The sequence below is a fragment of the Nematostella vectensis genome, chromosome 2 (genome assembly GCF_932526225.1).
Source record: "Nematostella vectensis chromosome 2, jaNemVect1.1, whole genome shotgun sequence".
In the NCBI taxonomy this organism is placed as follows: Eukaryota; Metazoa; Cnidaria; class Anthozoa; order Actiniaria; family Edwardsiidae; genus Nematostella; species Nematostella vectensis.
Window position 1 is genome coordinate 6,536,907 of NC_064035.1, and position 26,385 is coordinate 6,563,291.

A 26,385-nucleotide genomic window follows, 5' to 3' on the forward strand; every position below is an offset into this window, starting at 1 on the left:
GAGGGTGAGGAACTGGACTGCGTGTACACTCTATAAAAGACCTTAGTGTGCACCCTTTAAATATAGCTGACAAATTTTATTTATAAAAAATGCCTTTACGTTTCTATATACAACGTATAAATATACAAAAACAGTTGTACAAGATGTATTTACATACGAATTTTAAACGATATTTAAAAAATATTGTGTCGGCGAAAGACCTATCAGAGATTGTTATTAAAGTTAAACAGACTATCACAGCAATTGTGAATAGGCGGAAGCCTTTCGTTGCTATTAGTTACGCGTGACCCGTCTTGCTGTTTGATTCTGGGTCTGTGGAAAGCTTGTAACGAGACACGTGATCCATGACTATGAGATTCTTTATTTACGTCTCCGTTCTCGTCATATGTCTCGCATCGTTCTTCAATCGAATCAATAACTTCATCTCCGCAAAGCTGCGCACGCAGGTCGTAGTCTGCGGTAAGCATAACATGCTTTGGGCTGTCAGTTAGCTCGATTTGGTCCATGTCAAGTCGACTCATGGCTCCCCAGCGCCGCAGCCTTTGCGCAAATATCCTACCATAAAAAAGAAACTGTTATACAAAGTGAGAGTTTTCCTCCATGATTGGACATTATTATATTAAATCCCCCAATGAGCCGCTAACAAGCCGATTGACTGTACTGTGTGGCATAATCCCCTAGCGTAGCCGCTTACAAGACGATTGACTGTACTGTGTGACATAATCCCCTAGTGTAGCCGCTAACAAGCCGATTGACTGTACTGGGTGACATAATCCCCTAGTGTAACCGCTAACAAGCCGATTGACTGTACTGTGTGACATAATCCCCTAGTGTAGCCGCTAACAAGCCGATTGACTGTACTGTGTGACAAGATCCCCTAGTGTAACCGCTAACAAGCCGATTGACTGTACTGTGTGACATAATCCCCTAGTGTAGCCGCTAACAAGCCGATTGACTGTACTGTGTGGCATAATCCCCTAGTGTAACCGCTAACAAGCCGATTGACTGTACTGTGTGACATAATCCCCTAGTGTAGCCGCTTACAAGACGATTGACTGTACTGTGTGGCATAATCCCCTAGTGTAGCCGCTAACAAGCCGATTGACTGTACTGTGTGACAAAGTCCCCTAGTGTAGCCGCTTACAAGACGATTGACTGTACTGTGTGACAAAATCCCCTAGCGTAGCCGCTTACAAGCCGATTGACTGTACTGTGTGACATAATCCCCTAGTGTAGCCGCTAACAAGCCGATTGACTGTGTGACATAATTCCCCAGTGTAACCGCTTACAAGACGATTGGCTGGGTGAAGTAATTCAAAGCGCACCTTTTCTCTAGTCTCCGTTGTCGTTTTGCTCTGGCGCTCTCCCGATACTCGAGGTCCTTAAGTGTGGGCAATCCGTCTTCAGCGAATGTTACTCGGGGTTTGCGTCGCTCTTGTTTCGCTTCACTTGAAACACATTGCTCAGAGGGCTTAGACGCCATTGCAATCGACTTTAATGACGTCACCGATATAGACGTTACCTCAGCGGGCTCTGACCTCAATGTTAATGACTGTGACGTCACGGTTGAAAAAGATGACCTCATTGAGGACATCCTCTCTACCGTGCTCTCTGACGTCACGGGTAATGTTGCTTGTGCCGTCATAAGTGATGTCATTGATGATCCAGTTTGATCCGAGACTTTGGGATGTGGGGAATTCTCCTCAGACAATACATCTCGTGTTAAACGCACTTGCCTCTCCACTGCTAATAATTGAAGATTTCTCTTATCTGAACATGATACATACGAGCCTTGTAATAATGCACTTGGTAACACATCATGTGTTTGCTCAGTTTGTGTCGTCTGTGACGCCGCTGACGACACATCTGCAGATTGTGACGCAGCTTGCGATGGTAATTCCTTTTGCGAAATGGATATCTCTTCCATGGTTGTCGATTTTGGCGTTGACGGACAGTTCAATATTGTATTATTTCGTGACAAATCCTTCGGAGTTGACGAGGCATGTTGCGCTTTAGTCGGGGATAGAGATCTCGCCAATACCACATGTTGAACAATACAGTTGCTCCATAAGGTAGACGGTCTGTTAAGCGCTTCTGGCTGGGGACTTGTGTCCTCGGAGACCATTGGGTTAGGGAGTATAGACACTACGGATGGGTAAGGCTCTGGGGGAACGCCCCAAGGGTCTAAATGGCTCGGAGGAGTGCTACGTCGAGGTGACCCTGGCGGAGAAGAAAAAGGCAGAGACTGTAGCGACAACGAGGGGCAAGAAGGCGAGAAGAATCCTGAGTCGTCAGAGACCGCGGAAGACGCCAGTGAATGTGCCGGAGATGCAGGAATCTAAAAAAGGTAATCACGCGTCTATTGGAAACAGGCGGTGTTTTACCGTGAGATAATGATGGAACACCTGCGGACCCCCGGGAACGGCAACGATGGTGGTGTATTTTAATACTGATAATGGTATGATGATAATGGTTCACCTCATAATGGTGTTTCTAATATCAGTACTATGCTCACACAAGACACAGCGAGGACGCTGTCGATGGCACGATGATGCTGATGATTGTGTGATGATACTGATTACGGTATGATAATATTGATGATGATATGATGATACTGATGATGGTATGATGATACTGATGATGATATTGATGATGGTATGATAAAACTGATGATGGTATGATAATATTGATGATGGTATGATGATACTGATGATGGTATGATGATATTGATGATGGATGATGATATTGATGATGGTATGATGATATTGATGATGGTATGATGATACTGATAATGGTATGATGATAATGGTTCACCTTATAATGGTGTTTCTAATATCAGTACTATGCTCACACAAGACACAGCGAGGACGCTGTTGATGGCACGATGATGCTGATGATTGTGTGATGATACTGATTACGGTATGATAATATTGATGATGATATGATGATACTGATGATGGTATGATGATACTGATGATGATATTGATGATGGTATGATAAAACTGATGATGGTATGATAATATTGATGATGGTATGATGATACTGATGATGGTATGATGATATTGATGATGGATGATGATATTGATGATGGTATGATGATATTGATGATGGTATGATGATATTGATGATGGTATGATGATATTGATGATGGATGATGATATTGATGATGGTATGATGATATTGATGATGGTATGATGATATTGATGATGGTATGATGATATTGATGATGGTATGATGATGCCGATGATGGTATGATGATACTGATGATGGTATGATGATACTGATGATGGTATGATGATATTGATGATGGTATGATGATATTGATGATGGTATGATGATATTGATGATGGTATGATGATATTGATGATGGTATGATGATGCTGATCATAGAATCAATGATGATATTGATCATGGCAATGGTGAAGACGTCATAATCACGATTTCATCATGCTTCTAGCGAAGGTAAAATTTTATTACCTGATGGTAAGGGTTACTCTTATCGTGAATGGTCTCCTCGTCCGTGTTCAAAAAGAGCTGTTTGGTGCCAGATACAAGCGTCTTGTCCTCAATACTTAAATCTTGCTCCACATGTTTTTTGAGATCCTCAAGCTGAGGCAGAACAAGTTTTAACATAGTCTGCTTTTGTACCCTGTAACGAGACAAATAAAGTAGAGTTAAGGTTACCTTAGTACCTTAAAGTAGTGTCAAGGCGTTGCATAGGTTACCCAATATCAAAGTAGTGTATAGATTACCCAATATCAAAGAGGTGCATAGATTACCCAATATCAAAGTAGTGTATAGATGACCCAATATTATAGGTGGTTTAAAGGTTAGCCACTATTTAAATCTTGTATAGATTACCCCATATTTAGGGAGCGGTCATGAATTACTTGGGGGGGTCAATTTTGCAAAACCCTGGGCTAAAAAATGTCCCCCCCCCCTCAAATCCAAGCCCCAAAAATCGTGACCCCCCCCCCCCTAGACCGGACGCCCAAAAAATTGCACGTCCACATTTTTATATTTAGTAAAACCACAGCGACTTGATATACATACTGAGTGTAGCTTAATATAACCTTTACTTAAATATAGATCAGCTAGCATGGCAATTTTGTCCTATTTAATTTAAGTATGAACCACTTCGCTAGTTTAAGAGTGGCACAGAGATAAACAACAAATACTGGTGTCGCTAGAAAACGACTACGTCGTCGACAATTTTAACAAAGACATTTGAGTCTAGGTTTTGCAACATTTTAAAGTATTCGTTTTGTTCAACTGATTTGAACGGGCAGCTTTGTCTGTCAACCATAAGAGGGTTTCTCGAAATTTATTTATATAAAGACAAGATTGGTACCTGAACAATATGGAACTACATATACAAAAGTAGGAAACATTGTGAACTGAATACAATTTTCATTTCAACAATGACTCTCTTGCTCAATTCGACGCCCAAAAAAATGTGACCCCCCTTTAATAACAGCCCCAAGAAATGTGACACCCCTATATCCGCGCCCAAAAAAACGTAGCCCCCCTACATATTTACCGCCCCCCCCCAGTAATTAATTACCGCTCCCTTAAGTTATTTAAAGGTTAGCCACTATTTAAGTCTTGTATAGATTACTCAATTTTCAAGTGGTTTAAAGGTTAGCCACTATTTGAGTCTTGTATAGATTACCCAATATTAAAGTGTTTTAAAGTTTAGCCACTATTTAAGTCTTGTATAGATTACCCAATATTAAAGTGGTTTAAAGTTTAGCAACTATTTAAGTCATATATAGATTACCCAATATTAAAGTGGTTTAAAGTTTAGCCACTATTTAAGTCTTGTATAGATTACCCAATATTAAAGTGGTTTAAAGGTTAGCCACTATTTAAGTCTTGTATTCATTACCCCATATTAAAGTGGAACTCATCTTGCCACTCCAGGTCTCTTTGTGGCGGCGAGTAGGCTGGGGAGAGTGCTCGGTAGAGGTGCCGTGCTGGCGACGCCTTGAACTCCTCGCGAACTCTGCTTGTCGTCACCCTCTGGCCGAGAAGACCAGTCTTCTCATCAATAGACCGACTTGACGCACTTGAAATCCTCGATCTGCCAGTCCTATTGATGGAATGGCAAAAAAATAATAATAAAATAAAAATAATAGAACTGGACATTAATGCAGAGAAAGAAAACTGTATGTTGTGGACACGTATAGAACATCTGGTTTTCCTACCAACTGAATGACATGTATAATGCCCCAATGACTCCCACAACCAACACTGGGATCCCAATCCACATTAGAGCCATTGTTCGCTCCCGCTTCTGTTCCTTGGCAGATACCTAAAGGGAATACAAATTACTATGGCTTACACGTTATAGTAATCAAGGGACGACTAAATTGAAATGGAAAAAACATCCTCGCTACTGTTACACGGTCCACGTGGACCCCAAGCAAGAAGTCTTACCTCATCGTCCGAAAGGTCCATGAGGACGGCAAAGTTGGACAAGTGATTGCACTGACAAATGGAGTGGGTCTCGTTACCGGAGGCAAGCCAGCAGCCCCGTGTGGACCACCCTCCACCCTTGTGCGGGCTAAAACAAACAAAACTCGTAAGTATGACATGTACCATCTATGTGCGGGCTACAAACAAACAAAACTCGTAAGTATGACATGTACCATCTATGTGCGGGCTACAAACAAACAAAACTCATAAGTATGACATGTACCATCTATGTGCGGGCTAAACACAAATTATGTACATTGTGTGATTTCCCTTTCCTGGAATTCACATCCCACTAAAACACCTCGAAATTAAAATAAAAAACTGTTTAATTTTGTAGAATTACGGAGTGCGAGAGCCGAAAAGTGACGTTATTCGCCGAAATTACTGTGCGTAAAAAATCAAGCGACTTGCAAATCTGTTGTCATGTGCTATACATAGGAGCTATATAACTGATATAACTGATATTCATTTATTCATAAAGGTAGCGATAGAGTTGAGTAGTGAAGGATCACCTACTTGATAGAATAATCCCAGAACACACATTTAGGATTCGCTCTCTTTGGCTGAAAAAGATTAATAAAGGTCAGTGCTATCTTCTAGACATCTTGTTTTCTTCGAAGTATATTGTTGAAACTTTGATCAAATATTTTTGACATATTTATTTATCGAACATTTGAACATGGAAAGTCTTTTTCTGTGCACCCAGTACTTCAATTTTAAAGACCCATCTGATTCTAATATAGAACGTTTACAAGATTCTTTTAAAAGCATCTTACAATGATTCTATTTTCCAGTACGAGCCTCTAAAAGCTTGAAATAGTACCTTAATGTGTCCCAAAACAATGGTGACTGGAGGCGAAATCTTGCCCGATGGCGGAGGGTGAAGGATCGTGGAAAGAATCTTGGAGTTAGGACCAAGACCACTACTGTGAGATAAGAAAAGAAAGGACATCAGAATTGAGCGTTGCCTCCTCTCCCTCGTACTTCATAAGGAGGTGCACCGGGTGGGTACGCATCCCCATTGAAATGGTTATTGTACCGTCAAAACATAAACTTTTTCGATATGCCCCCTCGGCAATTCCCGGGTACGTACGTGTCATACGCCGCTAACCTTCTCCCCTAACAGTTTCTTCTAAATCAAATCAACTTATATCAGCTTATGCTATCTGCTCATTGTAAGATAAGTACTAGTAGTACTGGTTATACCTTGCGTTTGTGTCACGGAGGATGTATGGTAGCGTCTTGTAACTCATGCTGGCTGCACTGATTTCGCCTAAAAGAAAGAGTAAAACAATAATATCGCACCCTTGACTACATTCAACCGCATCGTCCCACTACCTGAACACATGTTGTGATCGCGAGTAGTAACCTGTTGCTACTCGAGAACCATTAACCTCCTGTGGTAATGGGTGCGTCTAATTGATCCTAGGAATCGACTGTTGCTATTTATCATGAATGTAGTGTCATTTTATCATGAATGTAGCGTGTTTGTAGTTTAAACTATTGTCCTATATTGTATCGTGTACAGGGTGCCAATTAGGAATTCGAGTTCGTTAGCCACCCGTCAACCACCCCCACCCCCACCCCCATCCCCCATCCCCAGCCACCCGTCCCCCACCCCCACCCCCATCCCCAGCCACCCGTCCCCCACCCCCACCCCCATCCCCCATCCCCAGCCACCCATCCCCCATCCCCAGCCACCCGTCCCCCGTCCCCACCCCCATCCCCCATCCCCAGCCACCCGTCCCCCACCCCCACCCCCATCCCCTTCCCCCCACCACACAGACATCATGTCTTAGTTACATATATACATTTCATTGTAGCTTTTTATTTGTTTCACTCTATAATAGTTTTTAAAAATAAAATGAAAGAATACGATATCTTCTGCCTTTAGGTTCAAACCTTTGCTAAAGACGGAAGGAGGTATTGAGATAAAGTCATGGCGTGCGTCCCAGCGAGCAATCTTATCGTCTGTGTAGTCAGGAAACACAAGAACGCCATCACGTGACGACAAGCGATCCAGTTTGAGGACTGAAAAAAGAGAAAACATCAGAAGAAATGACAATACGACGTGCAACATGATTAGAACACATGATCGCCACAACATTAGAACACAAGAAATAAGCGGTGACCTCTAAAATTTTTAAACATAAGATCCGTTTCAGCATTAGCGGTAACTATGACAGAATGATTAACATTGTCGTACCGATGTTGTTGGTAATGAAAGTACTACGCATTTCCTCTCGAGGTAGACGAATGGCTGCTTGTAGAGAGAACATTTCCATCGCACGCAGCACTTCCGACGAACCCGACTTGGTCTAAAAAGAACAATGAATCCAAATTGACAATCAAAGATGTTTAAAGTGAAAGCACCTGCTTAAAATATAATAATGCAAATCAGGTCAAATAACATGCAAATGAAGTCAATTCAGACGCACAAAAACGTGCAAAAATAGGTCACGTGACGCGCATATAAGTCACGTCACGTGCAAAAAGGCCACATGACGCGTAAATAAAGTCACGTCACATGCAAAAAAGGTCAAGTGAAGGGCAAATAAGGCCACATCACGTGCAAATAAGGTCACACCATGTACGAATAAGGTCAAGTGAGGCGCAACTAATATCACGTCACGTGCAAGTAAGGTTATGTCACGTGCAAGGTCACGTCGAGGTCAAATTAAGTGTTATTAAAGCCAATGACGTGCGCCATTAAGGTCAAGTTACATGACATCAAGGTCAAGACACGCCCAGTAGAGGTCACGTCTAGTGTGCCCTTACCCTCTGCAAGTTGTGCCATTCCTGCTGATTGGTCAAATCCAGTAGGTTGCTGCTGGCGGTCATAAAGTTCTAAAAGATTTTAAAAAGTAGCCAGTATTAATAAAGAACAAAATATACTTTTGTACAGAGCAAATTTTCCCCTACTCAAACAGCTTCGCTTGATTTGCGCCAACATTGGTCAGCATTGCTGACGACGAACGTTGGTGAGCCTCTTTGCAGCAGCAGCCAGCATGGTAGAAACACTACTGCTTCGCTAGGCCCAGTACGACCGAGTGATCTTTCCAGTAGTGCTTCATATGGGTTAACCGAGAGGCAGAATCTCCCTAGGCCCAGTAAGACCGCGTGATCTTTCCAGTAGTGTTTCATGTAAACTATGAGAGGCAGTATCTCTATCTATACTGACAAGTCGTATGTGAAGCCTATTTGATCATGCCATATGTTATATCACGCGCGTTGCGTTACATGCACATGGTCCATGCGTACTGTTATGTTTTTCATTTCCACTTACGAGCAGAGTTTAATAAGTAAGCGTTGCGATACCTGCATATTGTGTTACCTGCATATCGTCCCTGTTAACCTCCAGCAAGTCGTTCTGACCGTTGTGCTGTACAATGGCTGACATGATGTTCACAGATTTGAGCAGGTCACCGCCAAAGATGAGCGAATTGTCAATCGTCTGCGTGGTGAGCTGAGCGAGGTCACGGATCAATGGGCTAGAGTCGGCAAATTCCGCTAGCTTGCGTGACTAGCGGCAGAGTAAAAACATGTCAGGCAAGTGTCACGCAAGAACTTAGCCACGCACCTGACTGATACTTTATTGTATTGTCACGCGTGACAAAATGTCACATACGTGAACACATGACCGTTTCACACAAGGTAAGCTATTATCTAGCAAAAGGATGATTTATATGGGAAGTTCTTGTCATTATGGAGTACGACTTTGTGTCCTTGACTGCCATACCTTTTCGCTGAGCTGCATATACTCGTCCGTCACACAGTCGCTGAAATCAGGGCTCTGCCATCGTGAGTCCGCTTCGCATTTACGTTTAGCCTTACCTTGAGAAAACACCAACACAAGATTGCTTAATTCACCCCAAATGAGTTGGGACATATATATCACGAAAGCATTACAAACCTAAGCTGACGTATCGTGAATGCGTTAAAAATCTTTAGCGAGACGTATCATGAAAGCGTTACAAACCTTTAGCGTGACGTATCATGAAAGCGTTACAAACCTTTAGCGAGACGTATCATGAAAGCATTACAAACCTAAGCTGACGTATCGTGAATGCGTTACAAATCTTTAGCGAGACGTATCATGAAAGCGTTACAAACCTTTAGCGTGACGTATCATGAAAGCGTTACAAACCTTTAGCGTGACGTATCATGAAAGCGTTACAAACCTTTAGCGTGACGTATCATGAAAGCGTTACAAACCTTTAGCGTGACGTATCATGAAAGCGTTACAAACCTTTAGCGTGACGTATCATGAAAGCGTTACAAACCTTTAGCGTGACGTATCATGAAAGCGTTACAAACCTTTAGCGTGACGTATCATGAAAGCGTTACAAACCTTTAGCGTGACGTATCATGAAAGTGTTACAAACCTTTAGCGTGACGTGGGCAAGTAACAGATGTGCGGTGACCGGCAGGTGTTTCTTTCCAGGAAATTCCAAGCGCAGACTCTGCGTCACAGACCTCACGAATTCCTTGAAAAATAATAAGAACAAATTATTTAAATAACAAAAAAATACCTATGATAATTAGAATATTCCGATAAATGATACCATTGACTACGAGCTCAAACGTACCAAGAATAAGCACACCAATATCAAACAAGCCACCGGCACACCAGCGTTATGAAAATTTAATGTTATTAAGACTTTTTCCACATAAGCAACAGTCATCCTCATAAATTACTATTTTATTTTTCAAACAAATCCGACAAAGCAAATTAACAATATTGTTGCAAAGTAAATTTTACATTGCCATATAACTTTAGTATTAATCAGAGGTAAAACCGGAAAACTAATAAATAATACATAATCCTTAATGATTAATAGTAAATAAGTCAAGTAGCTAAAAGAAGGGCGACGAACGTGCAAAAATTGGGATAAAATATTCATGAACTTTTTGGTAATTGCTCAGCTAACTTCTAGTCTGCTATGGCGATTCCAGGTTTATTTCTGTTGATATCATTCAATTGGGGCCTTTCTCTCAGCCAGCACTGTGAGGCGGAATTATCTGAATATGGCATGGCACTAAAAGGTAGTGCCTATCGGTCTGGATTTTCGGTGAATCTTGGTGAATGCGGCAATAAGTGCCAGGACGATCCTAAATGTCTCAGCATCACGTACGAGCGCGACTCGCGAATATGCCATCTTAACAACGCCACCAAGGCTATGCTTCCATCAGTGGATGGCGCAAGCATGGAGAGGCAGGGAATGTCTGTCTACGCTACAGTTAGATTGCCAGGTAATTTTGGCGTTGAAACACCCCAGCTATTTCTACAAGGCATGATTTCAAAACTTTTCAAGACAACGGAAATAAATACCCGTCAACCCACAAGATTTCTAATAGGATGCTAGATCATACTTTTTATTAGTTTTGCATTTATGTTTGAGATCTTTAAAGGAACAAGTAAAAGAAGGTAGTAAAAAATGTTACAAAAACTCGTCATGCCCTGTTACATTTACATATTGAAAAACTCCCGTCAAAGTAATTTAAAAACCTGCTCGGGGTAATAACGACGCCAACTGATGGTACTTTTTATTTTTCAGCATCAAACTGTATTCTCGTAAATTTTGTGCAACGTGATTTCGGTCATTTTAATTTTTAATCTCAATTTCATTTAAAAAAAAATGCATATGAGTATTAAAAACATTCCCTAACTCTTTGGTTGCAAACATCTACATCTACACTAAGCTCCGACTAATAATAACCAAAAAAAAGCCATAGTACTATTAATAATTCCTTGGAGACTTGGACTTGCCCACGGGCAGTATCGTAGGGATACAGCCTGCTCAACAGTCAATTAAAACCATATAACATTACTATTGCTATTGCTATTGCTATTGCTATTGCTATTGCTATTGCTATTGCTATTGCTATTGCTATTGCTATTGCTATTGCTATTGCTATTGCTATTGCTATTATACAGACTGTCCAAGTACAAGGACCACAGATGGCGCCTGCTGTGCCTTTCCCTTTATGTACAGCGGTGTCGCCTACACCAGCTGCACCTCCGTAGCCCATGGCCGGCCCTGGTGCTCCAAAACTGCCGTCTACTCTAGCAAGAGTTGGCAGGACTGCGCTAAACAATGCGACAACGACGTCAAGACTGCTGACCGCAAGTGTTGCGTGTTTCCCTTCACGTATAAGGGAGTGGCGTACACAAGCTGCACGTATGTCAATCATAATCGCCCATGGTGTTCATGGACAGCGGTATATAGTGGAGGCTGGTCAAACTGCATTTAGATAACGCCGCACAGGGTAAAGAAACCGGTGTTCAACACAGTGTACCCCTAAGACAAAGGGTCCCGGGGACAACACATGGCCTCTTTGGACAATGAACTATTTTGATATACTGGTCAGGTGCATATCGGAGAAAGCGGTGTCGGGCTACTAAGAGCTATTCAAAATGTATACCGCTCCAGGAGCACACACCTATTCCAAGTAACGTTAGCGCAAATTGAAAATGTCGAATGGCAAATGGCAGTTCTGTACCATGTACCAGAGGTCTCGTTATATTTCTACCGAATACAGGAGAATGTTAAAAAATCATACGGCAATCCATTAAAGACCATCAATGGATGGCTTTGGTATCGTTAAAGTTTATTTTTCACCGTTATTTGTACGAATAAAAGTTAGTACCTAGAAGCGCCTTTTGGTCGTAGGATTGTCATTTTGCATTTGCCATTCGCCGTTTTTCATTGACAACGTTTTGACTGAATCGGAAGTTAGCACAGGTAACAGCCCCGGTAACGTCCCCAATATCGTTTTTTAGACAAGCAAAAGGCAAGAAAAAGGAAAGCCCTAGTACGTTCCCTGCTTTGATTGAAACTTGGTTTTAGTCCAACAGAAAGATGAAATAAAATAACTGTCAAATAAATCGTGTCTATATGCTGCAGCTATAAACTTCTCGGTTAAACTTATGTAAAAAAAAATTGGAAACTAAGAAAAATGTAATAAACAAAACGTCTACATTTTTTAAATTAAAACGGGATTAATTAGCCGAATTAGCATCCTGAAATATCGTGAATAATTAATGGGAAAAAACAAATTGCTTGTGACGAAATTTAATTTCGTTCAGGCACTTTAATCATGGTATCTCTATTTGCTGTTTTAATTCTTGTTTCAATTTATCGACACCTTATCCTGGGACAGCACTGTGAGGCGGAATTATCTGAATATGGCATGGCACTAAAAGGTAGTGCCTATCGGTCTGGATTTTCGGTGAATCTTGGTGAATGCGGCAATAAGTGCCAGGACGATCCTAAATGTCTCAGCATCACGTACGAGCGCGACTCGCGAATATGCCATCTTAACAACGCCACCAAGGCTATGCTTCCATCAGTGGATGGCGCAAGCATGGAGAGGCAGGGAATGTCTGTCTACGCTACAGTTAGATTTTCAGGTAAAACGGTTAACCTTTTTTAACTCACAAAACCCTTCCTTTCATCTGAAATTCTTAAAATAATAATAATAATAAAAATAATAAACTTGAAATAATAATAAAATAGTACCAAACTCATATGGTTGGGGCCAAAAAGTTTCGACTGTAAGTTTGTTTCAAAGTTTCGACTGTAAGTTTTAATTAGTTAATTTAATTATTTAATGAATTTGTTTAGAGGGAAGTTACTGAAAACACGTCCATTTATACAAAAGAACTCTATATCTTTAAGGTTATATTTTTATTTTTCGTTTGTTTATCGTTTTTATTCTTCATCATGCTGCATCACTGCCTATGATTTTCGTTCCTAGGTAAAAAAAGTGACGTTCCCACAACTAAACCTGCCACCGGTAAGTGTTGATTACTCTTAGTTCCAACAAATTTCGAAACGTATTGCGCAATAACTGCATCTAAATGCTTAGTAAAAGGTAAGAAACTAGCGAATTTGTTTAGAGGGAAGTTACTGAAAACACGTCCATTTATACAAAAGCACTCTATATCTTTAAGGTCATATTTTTATTTTTCGTTTGTTTATCGTTTTTATTCTTCATCATGCTGAACTGCCTATGATTTTCGTACCTAGTTGAAAGAAGTGACGTTCCCACAACTAAACCTGCCAGAGGTAAGTGTTAATTACTCTTAGTTCCAACAAATTTCGAAACGTATTGCGCAATAACTGCATCTTTTAGTGACTGCAATACTGATATTTAGATTTAAATAACATCATTATGATATAGGATATTCAATGTCTATTTAGATATTTCTTCCCTCTCCTTGCAACATTATTGGAGATTATATAATTAGATTATATCAGAAATGTAATTAGATCCTATATTCTTTTTCTCTACCCTTCGATATTGCTATACTCGAGAAGAAGAGGACTTGCTTTCGGTATTCCATATATGCTTTAATTAGATGATATTAGATATCTAATTAGATCTTATCGTCTGCTTTTCGACCCTTCCATTTTGCTACAATATATTCTTCAAGTAGATGATATATTAAAGATAAATAATTAGAGATATCCCTACTCGACCCTTATGCTAAAAACCATCCCTTCCTTCCTCGATAAAATCAATTCATCTTAATACTTATGGCATACATTTTTATCGGCTAAAACCTCCTCTCCCATGTGCTTAAATCTGACGATGCCTCCAAGAATATTGAGATGCGTTTATTTAATGTAATTTTAGAGAGAATCAAAAATCGAATCACGACATTACTCGCTGTAAAAAAGCATTTATTTGTTTGTTTTGATTCCTTGCAATACTTAACCTCAAGCAATGATAATATTTTTTTCCTTTCGAGCGAAATTCCACTTTTCCAAGTTCTTCCTTGCATTACCTATATCCTTAATTTCAAGCATTATATCTGTTGTTAAGAACTTACAATTATCCTAGATATCTTTTTTTATAACAGGGCTACTTTATGAGAAACTGTTTTTTTAATACCCTGAATATTTTTCGACCAACAGAATGCGTAAAGACCACTGATGGGAAATGCTGCGCGCTCCCGTTTGTGTACCAAGGCGTAACTTATACAAGCTGCACTTCGCTCAATCACAATCGTCCCTGGTGTGCTCTGACGGCCGTCTATGATGGGACATGGCGTGATTGCGCATAAGCGAGGACAGAGGAAGACAGGAAAGTTGATCTTAAACAAAGTTGCTTAACTCTACGCAGAAATTAATCTCGTTTGTTGGGAGACCGTCTTATACCGGAGCCACGGGGCACGCGCACGGTGCTCCAAATTTCAAGATGTATATCTAGTGACATTTTGTAAGTTGAGTTTATATAATTTTTTCACGATAGAAATGATCTATCATTACATAAAGAAGTAAACCACACATTCAAACTACAGCACTTATGAAAAGTATAATAACAAACCACCTCACGATATCATGTTGTTTATAAGTATTGTTGAAATATGTTTGAATAAAACAATTAAATATTTTTTGGCAACTGATTATAAAAGAAACGAAACTTTTATAGCACAGCATTTGAAGTTGCAGGAGAATCAAAACTTCATCATTCCTTTTATGCAGTTATTGTCAATCCCGATTTATATCAAACTACATGGAAAACTACGAAACATTTTATGATGTACAAGTGCTACACATCTTTGCTTTATTTGAACACCAAATCTACCATAAAACATAATTAAAGAATATAGCATCTGAAGCAAAGTGAAAACTTAATGACGAAACTGTATCTCCATACAGCACCTCCAACCACGACGTCCTGATTTCCCGAGGATGCATACAATACTTTATCATGGAATCCTATTTCTTGTTTTGATTATTGTATCAATAGTCCAGTTTCGAGTTCCGTTGTGCCTGCTGGTCATAGGCACTGAGGACGCATAAATACAGTGCAAGCCTCGGTTTCAATTGAATCGATTGCAAATACCAGCGGGATCATGAAGTATTCACAAGTTTTTGCATTGTTTTATCCCAAGTTCCAGAGGATTCTCGCTGGTATGCGCATGAAATTTGCATCAAGTCGAGGCTTATACTGTATTTATGCATCCTTAGTCTGTAAGTCCAGCGGTCATAGTGGAACTAGAAATTGGGCTATTCGTGGACACCTTGTGTTTTCGGTCTGAATTTGCGGCAAATCATGCCGAATGAGGTAATTAGTGCCTTGAAGAAGACCCAAAATGCCTAAGTATTACGTACGAGCTTGTCGTGTAGTCGCGGAGCCTGTTGACGACAACGTTTTGTCAATCGACTGTATACAAGCTGCACTTGTGTTAAATAAAAATCGCCCCTTTTGCGCTCTGATGACAGTCTAAGATGGGACATGGGGTAATTGTGCATAACCTAGCCATGGATGAGCATGAAAAAACCGCCATACCCAGCTTCACTCCTCGCAGTTTGGGTTTTGCTTATGTAGAATATACAATATATACATTTTTGTGCGAAGGATCGCAGAGACTTAGCAAAGAAGTCAGTTACCTGTTGGCGACTTCTTTTCGTCGCTTTTGTTGTCGTCATCGTTGTCATCGTCGTTGTTGTCGTTTTCGTCTTTGCTGTCGTTTTCTAAGTTTAAAGTATTGCCCCATTAATACAATTGACAACCCTATCTTCAACCAGAGTTATAACTTATATACCCTTTGTTAAAAAAGGTATATAAATATAAAATCCTTTGTTCCTCGCTACGTGAACATTCCCCACATAATGTACCAATACCAAACATACGGTGTCGAAACTAATAGGAGAAATTATTTTCCAGTACAACATACATACATACGAGAATTTCACATAACCTGAAGGTTTATGTCAGCGCTGAGGAGTTTTGTGATAGAACACGTACTTTTCATCGGTGATGCGGATCTTCTCATGCCATCTCAAATTATGAAAAGTATTATGAAATTTCCGCTTTGGTTCCGCGATATTTAAAGCAAATGGAAAATCCACGAAATTTTATTAAAAGAGGGCGCGAAAATTTCATAAAAAGTCAAGCTCGAAAGCGCTTAGATCACATTACCTTGGTGGTCTCTGACAATAAATGCCATCTTTGGGCTGTACTTCTTGACCAGTGCCTCGGTGACCTGACAGGAACTTTTGCTATGGCACTGTACCAAGTAACACGTCTCGCCTGTCTTATAAGCCAAGTCACAGCCCGTTGCCTGGCAACACCTCTTGATGCACAGCTCAAAATCCCCCACATCTCCTATTTTGGTGAAGTTCCCTGCGCGTTTACCGCGAATAAGCGTCATATCATCCGTGACGTCACTAGCGTGACATGTAGGCCCGTGCTGCTTCCGGCGCTTACTCCCTTTGTTATCTGAAAACATGAAATGTGTTAAGAGATGCTGTAATACCAAGGAAAGTTTCGATGTTTGATTCATATTCGGATGTTGGATACCATTCTATTTTTGTAAGACCATCCCAGACTTTTGCCTGAGTATTTTGAGCTGGATGCATAGGGGTGAATGGTTGAGCTGAAGGTATAGGGGTGAATGATTGAGCTGGTGGTATAGGGGTGAATGGTTGAGCTGGAGGCATGGGGGTGAATGGTTGAGTTGAAGGTATAGGGATGATGAATGAGGGCTGGGTCGTTGAGATGTTTTTACCTGATAGGTCGTCCGGATCCACAGAGTTTGCTGGAGGCGGCATAGGTATATCAGCGGTAGTTGATAGTGTGGCTGTGTTCTTACGCGTCGTAGGAGAGGCAGTAGGCTTGGTGCTTGGCGGCTGTGTTTTAGCTGAGGTTTTATGTGCGGATTTCGATGGAGTCTCAGGCAAAGTGGATTCTGAATTCTTCTTAGTTGGCGATGTCACTTCGACTGCAAATATGCAGAAAATATATGGTTATTGCAATAAATCAAAGTAAGTTTCAAATAAACAAAATTGCGAGCCAACGAAAAATCGACCCAATACCTTTAGCAGTTGTTTGCTTATCAAAGAAACCATTAAGCTTGTTACGAGGCGATGTCGTTTCTTTACGCCTCGTTGTTGGGCTTTCCGGAACTGTTCCAGAGCTTCTTGTAGAAGACATAGTATTGCCAGTAGGGGTAGTGTGAGATGAGCCAGTAGTCGGCTTGTGGGTTGTTGTTGAGTTGACATGCTGACCAAGTGGCTGACTTGGTCTATTTTGAGTAGTTGACAGGACGTGATGTGAATCGGTAGTTTTTCCTGGCTGCATAGTTGAATTCACGGTAGAGTGCCGAGTACCAGTAGTCACCGGTAGGGTATTCTGGGTAGTGGTTTGACCAATGGTTGTAGTGTAATTTGTTTTTGGAGAGAGAATCACCCGCGTTGATTGTTGCGTTGTAGGGTGCCCATTGCCGTTCGTCAAGTTTAGTAAAAGGTTTCTAAACTGCATGATGGGGTTCGGTTTTGGAATACTACTTTTACCAATGTTTGCATTCTGCCCCAGCAATTGCTTAGCCATGAACGTGTTCCAGAGAGCCCATGGGTTCGTATTCAGTGGAGCGACGGTCGGAATAGCTTGTTTGGTAGAGTGGGTGGGCTTGGCAATGACTGGGGGTGCTTGGTTTACCTGATGTGAGGGGTAAGGCAGAGTTGCGCGAGGGGGAAGAGGCGGAGGACTTATAAACCCCAAATCGTGATACGCAGGTTTCTTTGTGCTAGTGTGCGATCCTTCGACCCATCCAGGCGGTCCAGCCTCAACTTGTGGTCTCTGGGTAAAGAAAGGCCTTTGCTCCGAACCATGTTGGTCATGAGTGTTTCCAGAAGGTTGGGGTTTAGGAGGGCCATTCCTCCAAGGAAGACTATACTCATGGCGCTGTGCAGGGGAGGGTCTAGGTTGGTTATTTCCCCAAGCACGTGTAAAGCCATAGAGTGGGGTGGTTGAAGTGGTCGGGGGACCATTTTCCCAGGCATGAGTATAACCATAAGGTGGAGGTGAAGAGTGATTGGGCGGGTTGTTAACCCAAGCATGTGTGAACCTATAAGGTGGAGTAGACGACGGTTTGGGGGATTCCTGCGGCCAGGGATGCCCCTCTGATGGCTGATCTCTCCATGCTTTTCCATCCCAGTGTTGATGGTATTCTGCCTTTTGTTTATGATGTTGCCCATCATGGTCGTCCCATTGTGGACGAGGCTCTTCGTGAGGTAAAGTCTCCCAGGGTTTTTGTTCTGGATCACCAGTTGGTCTATGGATTGCCCATGGCTTTTCTTTATTCCAGGATCCTTGCTGTGAGTTGTCATCAGACCATGAACCGTGTGGATTTTGGTCTTCATGCTGCCAGGGTGGCTGCTCCTTGTGCATCATTTCGTCGTGATCCATTGAAGGGTCGTACTCATGAGACTCTGGTTCCTGGCCATTTTTCCAGATCCTGTCATGGTAAAATGCCTTATTACTTTCTTCCACAGTTGCTGGGTGATGCTCCCAATGTTTAGCAACATACTCAGATGGTTTGATGTGATATTGGTTGTGTTCTCTAGCAAGTATATCCTCATGATCATCCTCAGCGTCTTGAGTGTGAGGGTGGTGGTGAGGAGTAGGATCGCTCCATTCTTCGTGATGCCAAGGTTTACCACTAAGACGTTCCGGACCATACTCTTCGTGCGGTTCTACGAAATTCTCTTTTTTCTGTTCGTGTTCTATCTTGTCATGCATCCACAAAGGAGCATGTGTCTCTTTATTTTCAGATATATCCTCATCCGCGATATGCTGTTCAACCGGTTCCCTTTCCATATTTGGTGAGCCAGATTCGTGTTTAACTTCCTGTTTGGCTTCGCCACGTTCTCTTTCTTTCTTCTTGTGATGTTTCAACCAGATTTTGTGCTTATGGAGAAGCCAAAGTCTTTTTAACTTCTCTTCAGTGTCTTCCTGATGTCTTTGATGGAATACTCGCTTGTGAAAGTGAGCATAGTCTTCATCTTCATTTCCTACCCTACCACTCTCTTCATCTTCCTCGGTGTCCTCACCTATGAAACCATGCCGTGCCCACGCGGGAAGATGTCTGAGCTTTGCCCTTTCTTCTTTTTGTTCCGCGTGAGGATGTGGATAAAAAGGTTTCGAGCCGTGATGATGCCGAGGTTTGTGGTATATTTTTTCTTCAACAACTTGTTTGTCTTCATCGTCATCAACATCCTTTAAATCATGGTTATGACTACTAGCGGGTAATCTATAGTGCAAGTGTTTAGAGTTATGCCGATGGCGGACGCGGGCTTTTTCTATATGAGGCAAAGCAATGCTATCGACTTCCTTCTCATCTTCCTCGTGCTGTCTTTCTAGAGCAACACGAGCCTCAAACTTTTGCTTTTCCACATCTTCATCGTCTTCCTCTTGATGTGAGACTTTGAACTGTTGATTGTGATGTGGTCTCGATTCCTCATAATCCCCGCTGTCATCTGAATGCTCTTCCTTTGCATTGTGGAAATTCTCTTTCTGTATTTTACGTTGCTTGTGTATTTTACGAGTCCTAAAGGAGAGCTTTTCTGGACTTTTGTGATGGCCAATTATTTTCTTAATGTACTTTACATGGCCCTTGAACCAATTCTTATCATCGTCATCGTCATCATCATCATCATCCCCTTTTCCTCTGTGTGTTTCTTTCCGATTGTGTTTCTTTTTACTATGGCCGTCTTCACTCGGGTCCTCTCCTAGCATCACCTTTTTCTTTTTCATTATCTTGCGTTGTTTCGGTTTAGGGGTCTTTCTTGGCTTCTTATGTGGTATATCATTGGACATCTGTATATCAAAGTCCGCATCTCCAAGATCATCGACATCCATGTTGCTATGATGACCCTTCTTATGCCTCGATTTGGCTGAAAATTGGATTCCGTTTGCTTTGCTAATATCCTTGTAGAAATGCTTTTGGTGTTCATTAGAAACTGTGGTTATTCCAGACGCTTCCGTGTCTTCGTTATCAACATGGCCATCTTTACCTATCATTTCCGACGATTCAATGTTCCCTTGGTGGACATCAGCATCTTTCTTCAACATTCCCGATGATTCAATGTCCCCTTGGTGGACATCAGCATCTTTCTTCAACATTTCCGATGATTCAGCGTCATTTAGTTCGTCATGGTCATTTTTGTGAACCTCTTGTCGCTCGTAGGTTTCTGGTAGTTCTTTGCCTGTTTGTCGATCATCCAATACACTTAGCCCTGTCCCGTCCATATTTTTGGCGTTGTAAAAGTGCGGTCGTTCGAGTGCTAGTATCGTCCCTACTGTTGAAGATTTGTTTTGTTTACCATCGTGATGAAGCAGCTTTGACTTTGATTTTAACGTCGTTTTTGGCACAGTTGCCTTTTCTGTAGGTTTCACATGTATGACATTGTTCTTTTTGCCATGGGTACTTGTTTGGCTAGTTTTCTTACGTTTTGGGGTTGATAACATGTTATGTTTATGGTGGAGCAGGAACTGACGGCTAAACTTGGCGGGCTCGTTTACTGCAGCTCCCCCAGATGTAGGGATATGATTTCGTACGCTTCTTTGCGGGTTTGTCGGCTGACCGAGAATTCGTGGCCTCGAAGTTGTTCTTGTTGGAGGCATTGTTTTCTGTCGATTCATTGAGTGACCATTGCGCATACCCCCACCTGCCCCGTAATAAGTCCCCGAGCCATACGTGTCAACGTTCTGGGAATCGTCCCCACTGTGAGAGAGTGCCATTAAATCAACTGCGCTCTCAAGCTGCTTTGTTTGCTTTTCTACAGGATTTTCGGACTGCGACGATTCCATCAGATCTACAACAGGGCGTTTTTCTGTCTTACGTGTCTTCTCCTGGTCAAAGAATCGGAGGAGTCTGTTTTTCTTGCTGCCTTTCCTTTTTTTGACAGACCTGTCATGGCTTTGATGTGTAGATGTATCAGATGTTTGAGGTTTGTTTCGTTGGACTTTTGAGATTTGACCTTTTCTGTCATGCTTTTTACGTAAGGCTGAGCTTTTGTTTTTTGGCATTGTCAATTTTGGAGACCTCTTTGGACTAGATTGTGTTTTGCTTTTACTCTGGTTGACATTCAGAAGCTTTTCATGGTTCCGAGGTTGAAACTTTATTGCCTTTGTAACACCAACTCTTTTCACAATAGCGGAAACTTTTCGCCGAGCATCCTTCTTAATAGGAGTATTTTTCACTTTCGTGCCAAAAGCTACTTTCGCCTTTTTCAAATTCTTTGTCAGCTTAGAGCTAGACACTTTATAAGGTCTATTGTTGTTGTGCTTTACATCAGCCGTTTCAACTAAGCTGGGACCACCTCCACTTCCTTCCCCACTCGAAAAGAACTCTCCATTCCTGGCAATTGGTGTTCCGGTATATTTTTTCAAATCAATCGTTGACGTAGCAGAGATACCGGAGCCACTACTTCCGCCATTTATGGAAGCACTCCCTTCATCTTCGAAGGAAGAAGTCATGAGGTCCTCTTCCTCGTTCTGTCGGGGTTTCGCGTCTCCCGTTTGTAGTAGTGTCCCGTTTAAGCTGTTAATTATAGGCTTTGCCAGGACTCGTCGCTTTGACGTCTTGTACTGTCTTGATTCCAGAGTTTTGTTCCCTGTGTTCGCTATGTATGAGTTCCCAGGCGATTTGGTCGCGTCTTTAACCTTTGGCTTGGAGTGGTTAACTCCAGATGTTGCACTTACACGTCCATGACTTTTGACTGGTTTAGCTTTTGGCTGAGCATGCTTCATAACCTTTGGCAAGCCTTCCTTGTGAAAATTTTGCTCTGAGCTTATTACAAGCTGTGCGCTGTGCATCTTATGAGTTCTGACCGAAGCAGACTTGGGAAGCGTTGGACCATACCCGCTAGACGATACCTTGCCAAGATCCTTGTTTGACTGATTGACCGCTATATGGATATGGTCGACACCAAGCAAGGCCTTCTTCGTAAAATTTTTCTTTGTGTGTTGAGCTGTGGTTTTGGCTTTATCTCCTGATTGCGCTTTTACTTTTGGCTTCTTCACTTCATTCATTTGTTTGTTGGTGTTTGAGAGAGTAATAGGCTCCACTATATTGTGCGTGCCGTGCTCTAGGGTGTTGGAGGAAATCATAGACTTGTCTATTTTGCCTTTCTCAGTGGTGTTCGAGAGCCTGGTAGATTTGAGTCTAATGTTCCAGCCTTGCTCTTTGGTGTTGGAGAGCCTGGTAGGTTTGCTTATTACCTTCCTGCCTTTCTCCGTTGTGTTGGAGAGCCTGGTAGGATTGGCTCTATAGTTCCTGCCTTTCTCCGTGGTGTTGGAGAGCCTGGTAGGTTTGAGAATAACGTTCCTGCCTTTCTCCGTGGTGTTGGAGAGCCTGGTTGGTTTGAGAATAATGTTCCTGTCTTGTTCCGTGGTGTTGGAGAGCTTGGTAGGTTTGAGAATACTGTTCCTGCCTTTCTCCGTGGTGTTGGAGAGCTTGGTAGGTTTGGCTCTATAGTTCCTGCCTTTCTCCGTTGTGTTGGAGAGCCTAGTAGGTTTGGCTCTATAGTTCCTGCCTTTCTCCGTGTTGTAGGAGAGCCTGGTAGGTTTGGCTCTATAGTTCCTGCCTTTCTCCGTTGTGTTGGAGAGCCTAGTAGGTTTGGCTCTATAGTTCCTGCCTTTCTCCATTGTGTTGGAGAGCCTGGTAGGTTTGCTTATTACCTTCCTGCCTTTCTCCGTTGTGTTGGAGAGCTTAGTATGTTTGGCTCTATAGTTACTGCCTTTCTCCGTGGTGTAGGAGAGCCTGGTAGGTTTGGCTCTATAGTTCCTGCCTTTCTCCGTTGTGTTGGAGAGCCTAGTAGGTTTGGCTCTATAGTTCCTGCCATTCTCCGTGGCGTAGGGAATCTTGGTAGGTTTCACTCTATAGTTCCTGCCTTTCTCCGTGGTGTAGGGAAGCCTGGTAGGTTTGACTATATTGTACATACCGTGCTCCGTGGAGTTTTGTTCCGTTGAGCTCCCTTGTGCACTTCCCTCTTCCTTGTTCCCGGACGCCTCGCCCATCGAAACATCTTCACCAATGTTTTGCACTTCTGCGCTATTTTTAGTTTGGTTCGTTAGTGATTTGAGGCCTGCCTTTAGCAACGTTTGGTTGTTTGTGTGATCATGTATACTAGTTCCTAGCTTATACTTATTTGAATCAGTTGCGCTCTGCATGCTCTGCATGGTCGCACTTGTCGAAGGCTTGATAGTTGATTTATATTTTTCCGGTCTGTTATCTGCGTGCAAAGAAACAGTGCTAGGTTTGGTAGGAGTCTGTTGTTGGTGTCGAACACTATGGTAGGCGTACTGGCCGCTGACACCAGCAATTGCACTCTTGTTAGATTTATCATTGATCTTTATATATTTCTTCTCGAGACTTCCGTATGTAACATTACGATGGCTCTTTGTCGGCTTATATTTGCTGATATTTTTCCTCTTGCTCTCAGAGCCGATGCTCGAAGCTGTTCTCGAGCTCTCGATGTGCTTCTGAACATTTTCGAGTTTTTGTAAGTGACGGAGCCGTGGGTCTTCCCTTGTGGTATTAGCATGACCGTGTTTACTATTATCAATGCTAGAGAAACTCATTGTATTTCCTTGTTTTGCGCTCGTTTGTTTTCTGTCTTTAGTCTTTTCGCTCGTGTCACTTAGAGACGAATGCGTGTTATCGGGTATAGTTAACTGTTTACTGCTTTTTTTCACCACGGCCTTCTTTCGAGAAGGTGCCGCACTCGTATTGAGCTGTTTTTTAGATTGGGTTCTCGCTTTCGTTTGTTTTCCATTTTTGACGAATGAAGAAGACTTATCATCATCATCTGATCCGAGGTCATCATCATCATCGTCGACACTCCGAAGTACCTCTGCAAACAAAATACAGCATAAATAATCTAACTTATCGGCATCAGATAATATATCAGTTTCCTAAAACTTAAAAAAACGCATATATACGGCATTGACCATATATATCGCTTATGACCAGTTTTCAAGTGATTTTGATGAATTTAAATTAAAGCTTGTAACAAAGTCCAGAATATTTAGGTACCTCTTTTCCGATCGATGATCGCAACCTGAAGGGAGAGCCCCTGATTGGATCTGCGTGCACCTCCACAGTCTCCATGGCAACGGACACTATAGCAAGCATCGTCCTCGACGAAACCTAGAAAGCAGTCTTTGGATTTGCAGCACAATGATGTGCAATCTTGTGCTGTGATAGGCCCACTGTGCAGTTGAATGAAGTCTTGAGATTGTCTGGAGGCTTGTAATAACACGGAGAAGCTTGTTGCGAATGGTTTGGGACAAAGAGCGCTGGAGGCAATAACTGTGTGCTTGACGACATCTGGGAGAAATATCAACTGATAGTTAACAATATCATCATCATCATTATCCTTATCATTATCAAACACCATCATCATTACTAATTATTATTATCGTTATCAGACGCCCGGTTTAAAAAGGCAGCTATAAGGCTTGTCACAAAGTTGAACATTTTGGCGATTCCGTTTTAAAAATACTTTTTTTAACGCTATAACCGACTTGTAGTCTGTATTCAGTTTATTGCAGCCACCTGGTTTGTTGAAGCTTTCTCATTGTTGTGGAAACACAAGAACATTACAAAACGCGCCCTTTATCTACCTCTACCTGCCCGGTGGATAAAGCTACACGAAACAGACAGCATCCCTTGATTACACTTGCAGGGCAAGCGTTTGAGATACATAACAACAACACTTTCCTATACATCATTTTCTATACTAAAATTGTTATGATCGTGTTAGTGCTACGCCTGAAATTAGTGATTAGCAGTGAGAATAAACAAAACATTTTATGGTTTCAGCATTAGTTGGGCCGTAGAATGCGAAGCCTACGAGTATAAGCCTCGTTTTGTTTTTGTTTTTGAGTAAAACATTAAACAGCAAATAAATGCTCCCTTTTTCTAGAAGAAAAATAGAAAAAAAAGCAATCAGACCTATGATCAAATCAATGTGTTTCCGCCCTCACTGACCTTGATGATCACCGCCATGTTGATCTTGTGCCCTAACTACCTTGTCAACAACAGTATGGCACAGCTCAGGTATACTGCATGATACCCCAAAACAACGCACTCCTGACTGTATCGCCACCTCGCATTCCCCATCCTCGCAGCACAAGTTCACACAATCCTCCAGCCCAGTAGCATTCCCGAGCACATCAAACTTGAAGCCCTTCGGCGAGACTGGGTCGCCAGTACCATCGCATTTCCGAGGTCTACCAGGCTGTGATAGGACTTGACCTTCAACATTAGCATGTGCGATCTCACTTAGTTTGCATAGAATGGGGAGTGTACAAGAATTGAGATATAGGCTTGCTTACCTTTACTGATGAAGGCACACAGCACAAGCCCTGACAGCAGACATACTAGCGTGTATCTCCCGTCTTTGACCATGGAGTACAGACCAACTAGTATTTGTGATATTTGTCGTAGATAACATCCTACACCATCAACGTCAATCTATACAACTGCTACACGGCATCAAGCGAATCCAATTATCAATCCGTGTCAATATTTGTCTAAATTTTCGTGTACATAAATGTTTTGTTTGTTGTTTTTTTTGTCGCGAGGGTAGGACCGGATTTTTTTTCCCGCGCTTGCCGGGCCGAGGAGAGAATTACGTCACGCAAATGTTATGGGAAACCCCGTCAGTGAGCGGCCAATCAGAAGGTAGCATTTGTGAATGTTTGCGGGTGACCATGCCCCTACCCGGTGGGGGAATTCCTGAGACATAACCTAATGTTAGCAAGAAAAAGAAATTTAATCAGTGCGATGCTGAATTCTGCTACTATGCGAGCCTACTAATTAAATCTAGGGAAGTAAAGAAACAATTTTGTTTTGTCAAATCTCCCGCGGCAATAACAGGTGTAATAAGTTATGAATTTACAGAGAAATATTCGACGCTTGGAAGAGTTTGTTATTTTGCTTCGCTAGTTTGAAGACAATGGGATCAGTCGCTTGGCCATTCCGGGTCATTGATCTACTTTTAGAACACGGCACCCTGTTGTCCTGAAACGCATCTTAACTTGAATGTTATTAAAATACTAAACAGCCATTTACATTTCCTGCAGTGGACCGTCGCTTAG

General features: G+C 41.9%; 2 protein-coding genes across 7 annotated transcripts; one reads left to right on the plus strand and one right to left on the minus strand.

The window, feature by feature from the left end:
• Positions 1-61: 61 nt before the first annotated feature.
• On the minus strand, positions 62-26,136 carry LOC5517900. Of its 3 annotated transcripts, XM_048720527.1 has the most exons (23): positions 25,621-26,136; positions 25,274-25,540; positions 24,317-24,610; positions 20,414-24,134; positions 17,313-20,362; positions 17,006-17,218; positions 16,417-16,716; positions 15,885-15,968; positions 9,864-9,965; positions 9,218-9,312; positions 8,813-9,001; positions 8,257-8,325; positions 7,685-7,796; positions 7,381-7,509; positions 6,685-6,751; positions 6,302-6,404; positions 5,995-6,041; positions 5,440-5,566; positions 5,208-5,314; positions 4,889-5,092; positions 3,478-3,649; positions 1,326-2,338; positions 62-555 (listed from the first exon to the last, which is right to left on the minus strand). In XM_048720527.1, the coding sequence occupies exons 1-23, from the start codon at positions 25,691-25,693 to the stop codon at positions 204-206; spliced, it is 10,890 nt and encodes a 3,629-aa protein (XP_048576484.1). In that variant the 5' UTR covers positions 25,694-26,136; the 3' UTR covers positions 62-203. The 3 variants fall into 3 exon arrangements, with proteins under 3 accessions (XP_048576484.1, XP_032218244.2, XP_048576486.1); XM_032362353.2 differs by having other exon boundaries at positions 17,313-24,134; positions 25,621-26,135; XM_048720529.1 differs by lacking the exon at positions 15,885-15,968 and having other exon boundaries at positions 17,313-24,134; positions 25,621-26,135.
• LOC5517901 (cation-independent mannose-6-phosphate receptor) lies at positions 10,371-15,702 on the plus strand. 4 transcript variants are annotated; one of them, XM_048720565.1, is made up of 5 exons: positions 10,411-10,490; positions 12,652-12,892; positions 13,240-13,278; positions 13,512-13,550; positions 14,403-15,702. In XM_048720565.1, exons 1-5 carry the CDS (start codon positions 10,422-10,424, stop codon positions 14,549-14,551), a joined length of 537 nt encoding a protein of 178 aa, XP_048576522.1. In that variant the 5' UTR covers positions 10,411-10,421; the 3' UTR covers positions 14,552-15,702. The 4 variants fall into 4 exon arrangements, with proteins under 4 accessions (XP_048576516.1, XP_048576522.1, XP_032218248.1 ...); XM_032362357.2 differs by lacking the exon at positions 10,411-10,490 and having other exon boundaries at positions 11,733-12,892; XM_032362358.2 differs by lacking the exons at positions 10,411-10,490; positions 13,240-13,278 and having other exon boundaries at positions 11,733-12,895; positions 13,515-13,550.
• Positions 26,137-26,385: the final 249 nt, after the last annotated feature.

Coding starts and splice junctions, on each gene's coding strand:
- LOC5517901 (XM_048720559.1), top strand. CDS start 10,422: ATGGCGATTCCAGGTTTATTTCTGTTGATATCATTCAATTGGGGCCTT. Junction 10,732..11,416: donor CGCTACAGTTAGATTGCCAG/GTAATTTTGGCG, acceptor GCTATTATACAG/ACTGTCCAAGTACAAGGACC.
- LOC5517900 (XM_032362353.2), bottom strand. CDS start 25,693: ATGGTCAAAGACGGGAGATACACGCTAGTATGTCTGCTGTCAGGGCTT. Junction 5,567..5,994: donor TTCTGGGATTATTCTATCAA/GTAGGTGATCCT, acceptor TGTTTGTTTTAG/CCCGCACAAGGGTGGAGGGT. Junction 2,339..3,477: donor AGAGTAACCCTTACCATCAG/GTAATAAAATTT, acceptor TACCTTTTTTAG/ATTCCTGCATCTCCGGCACA.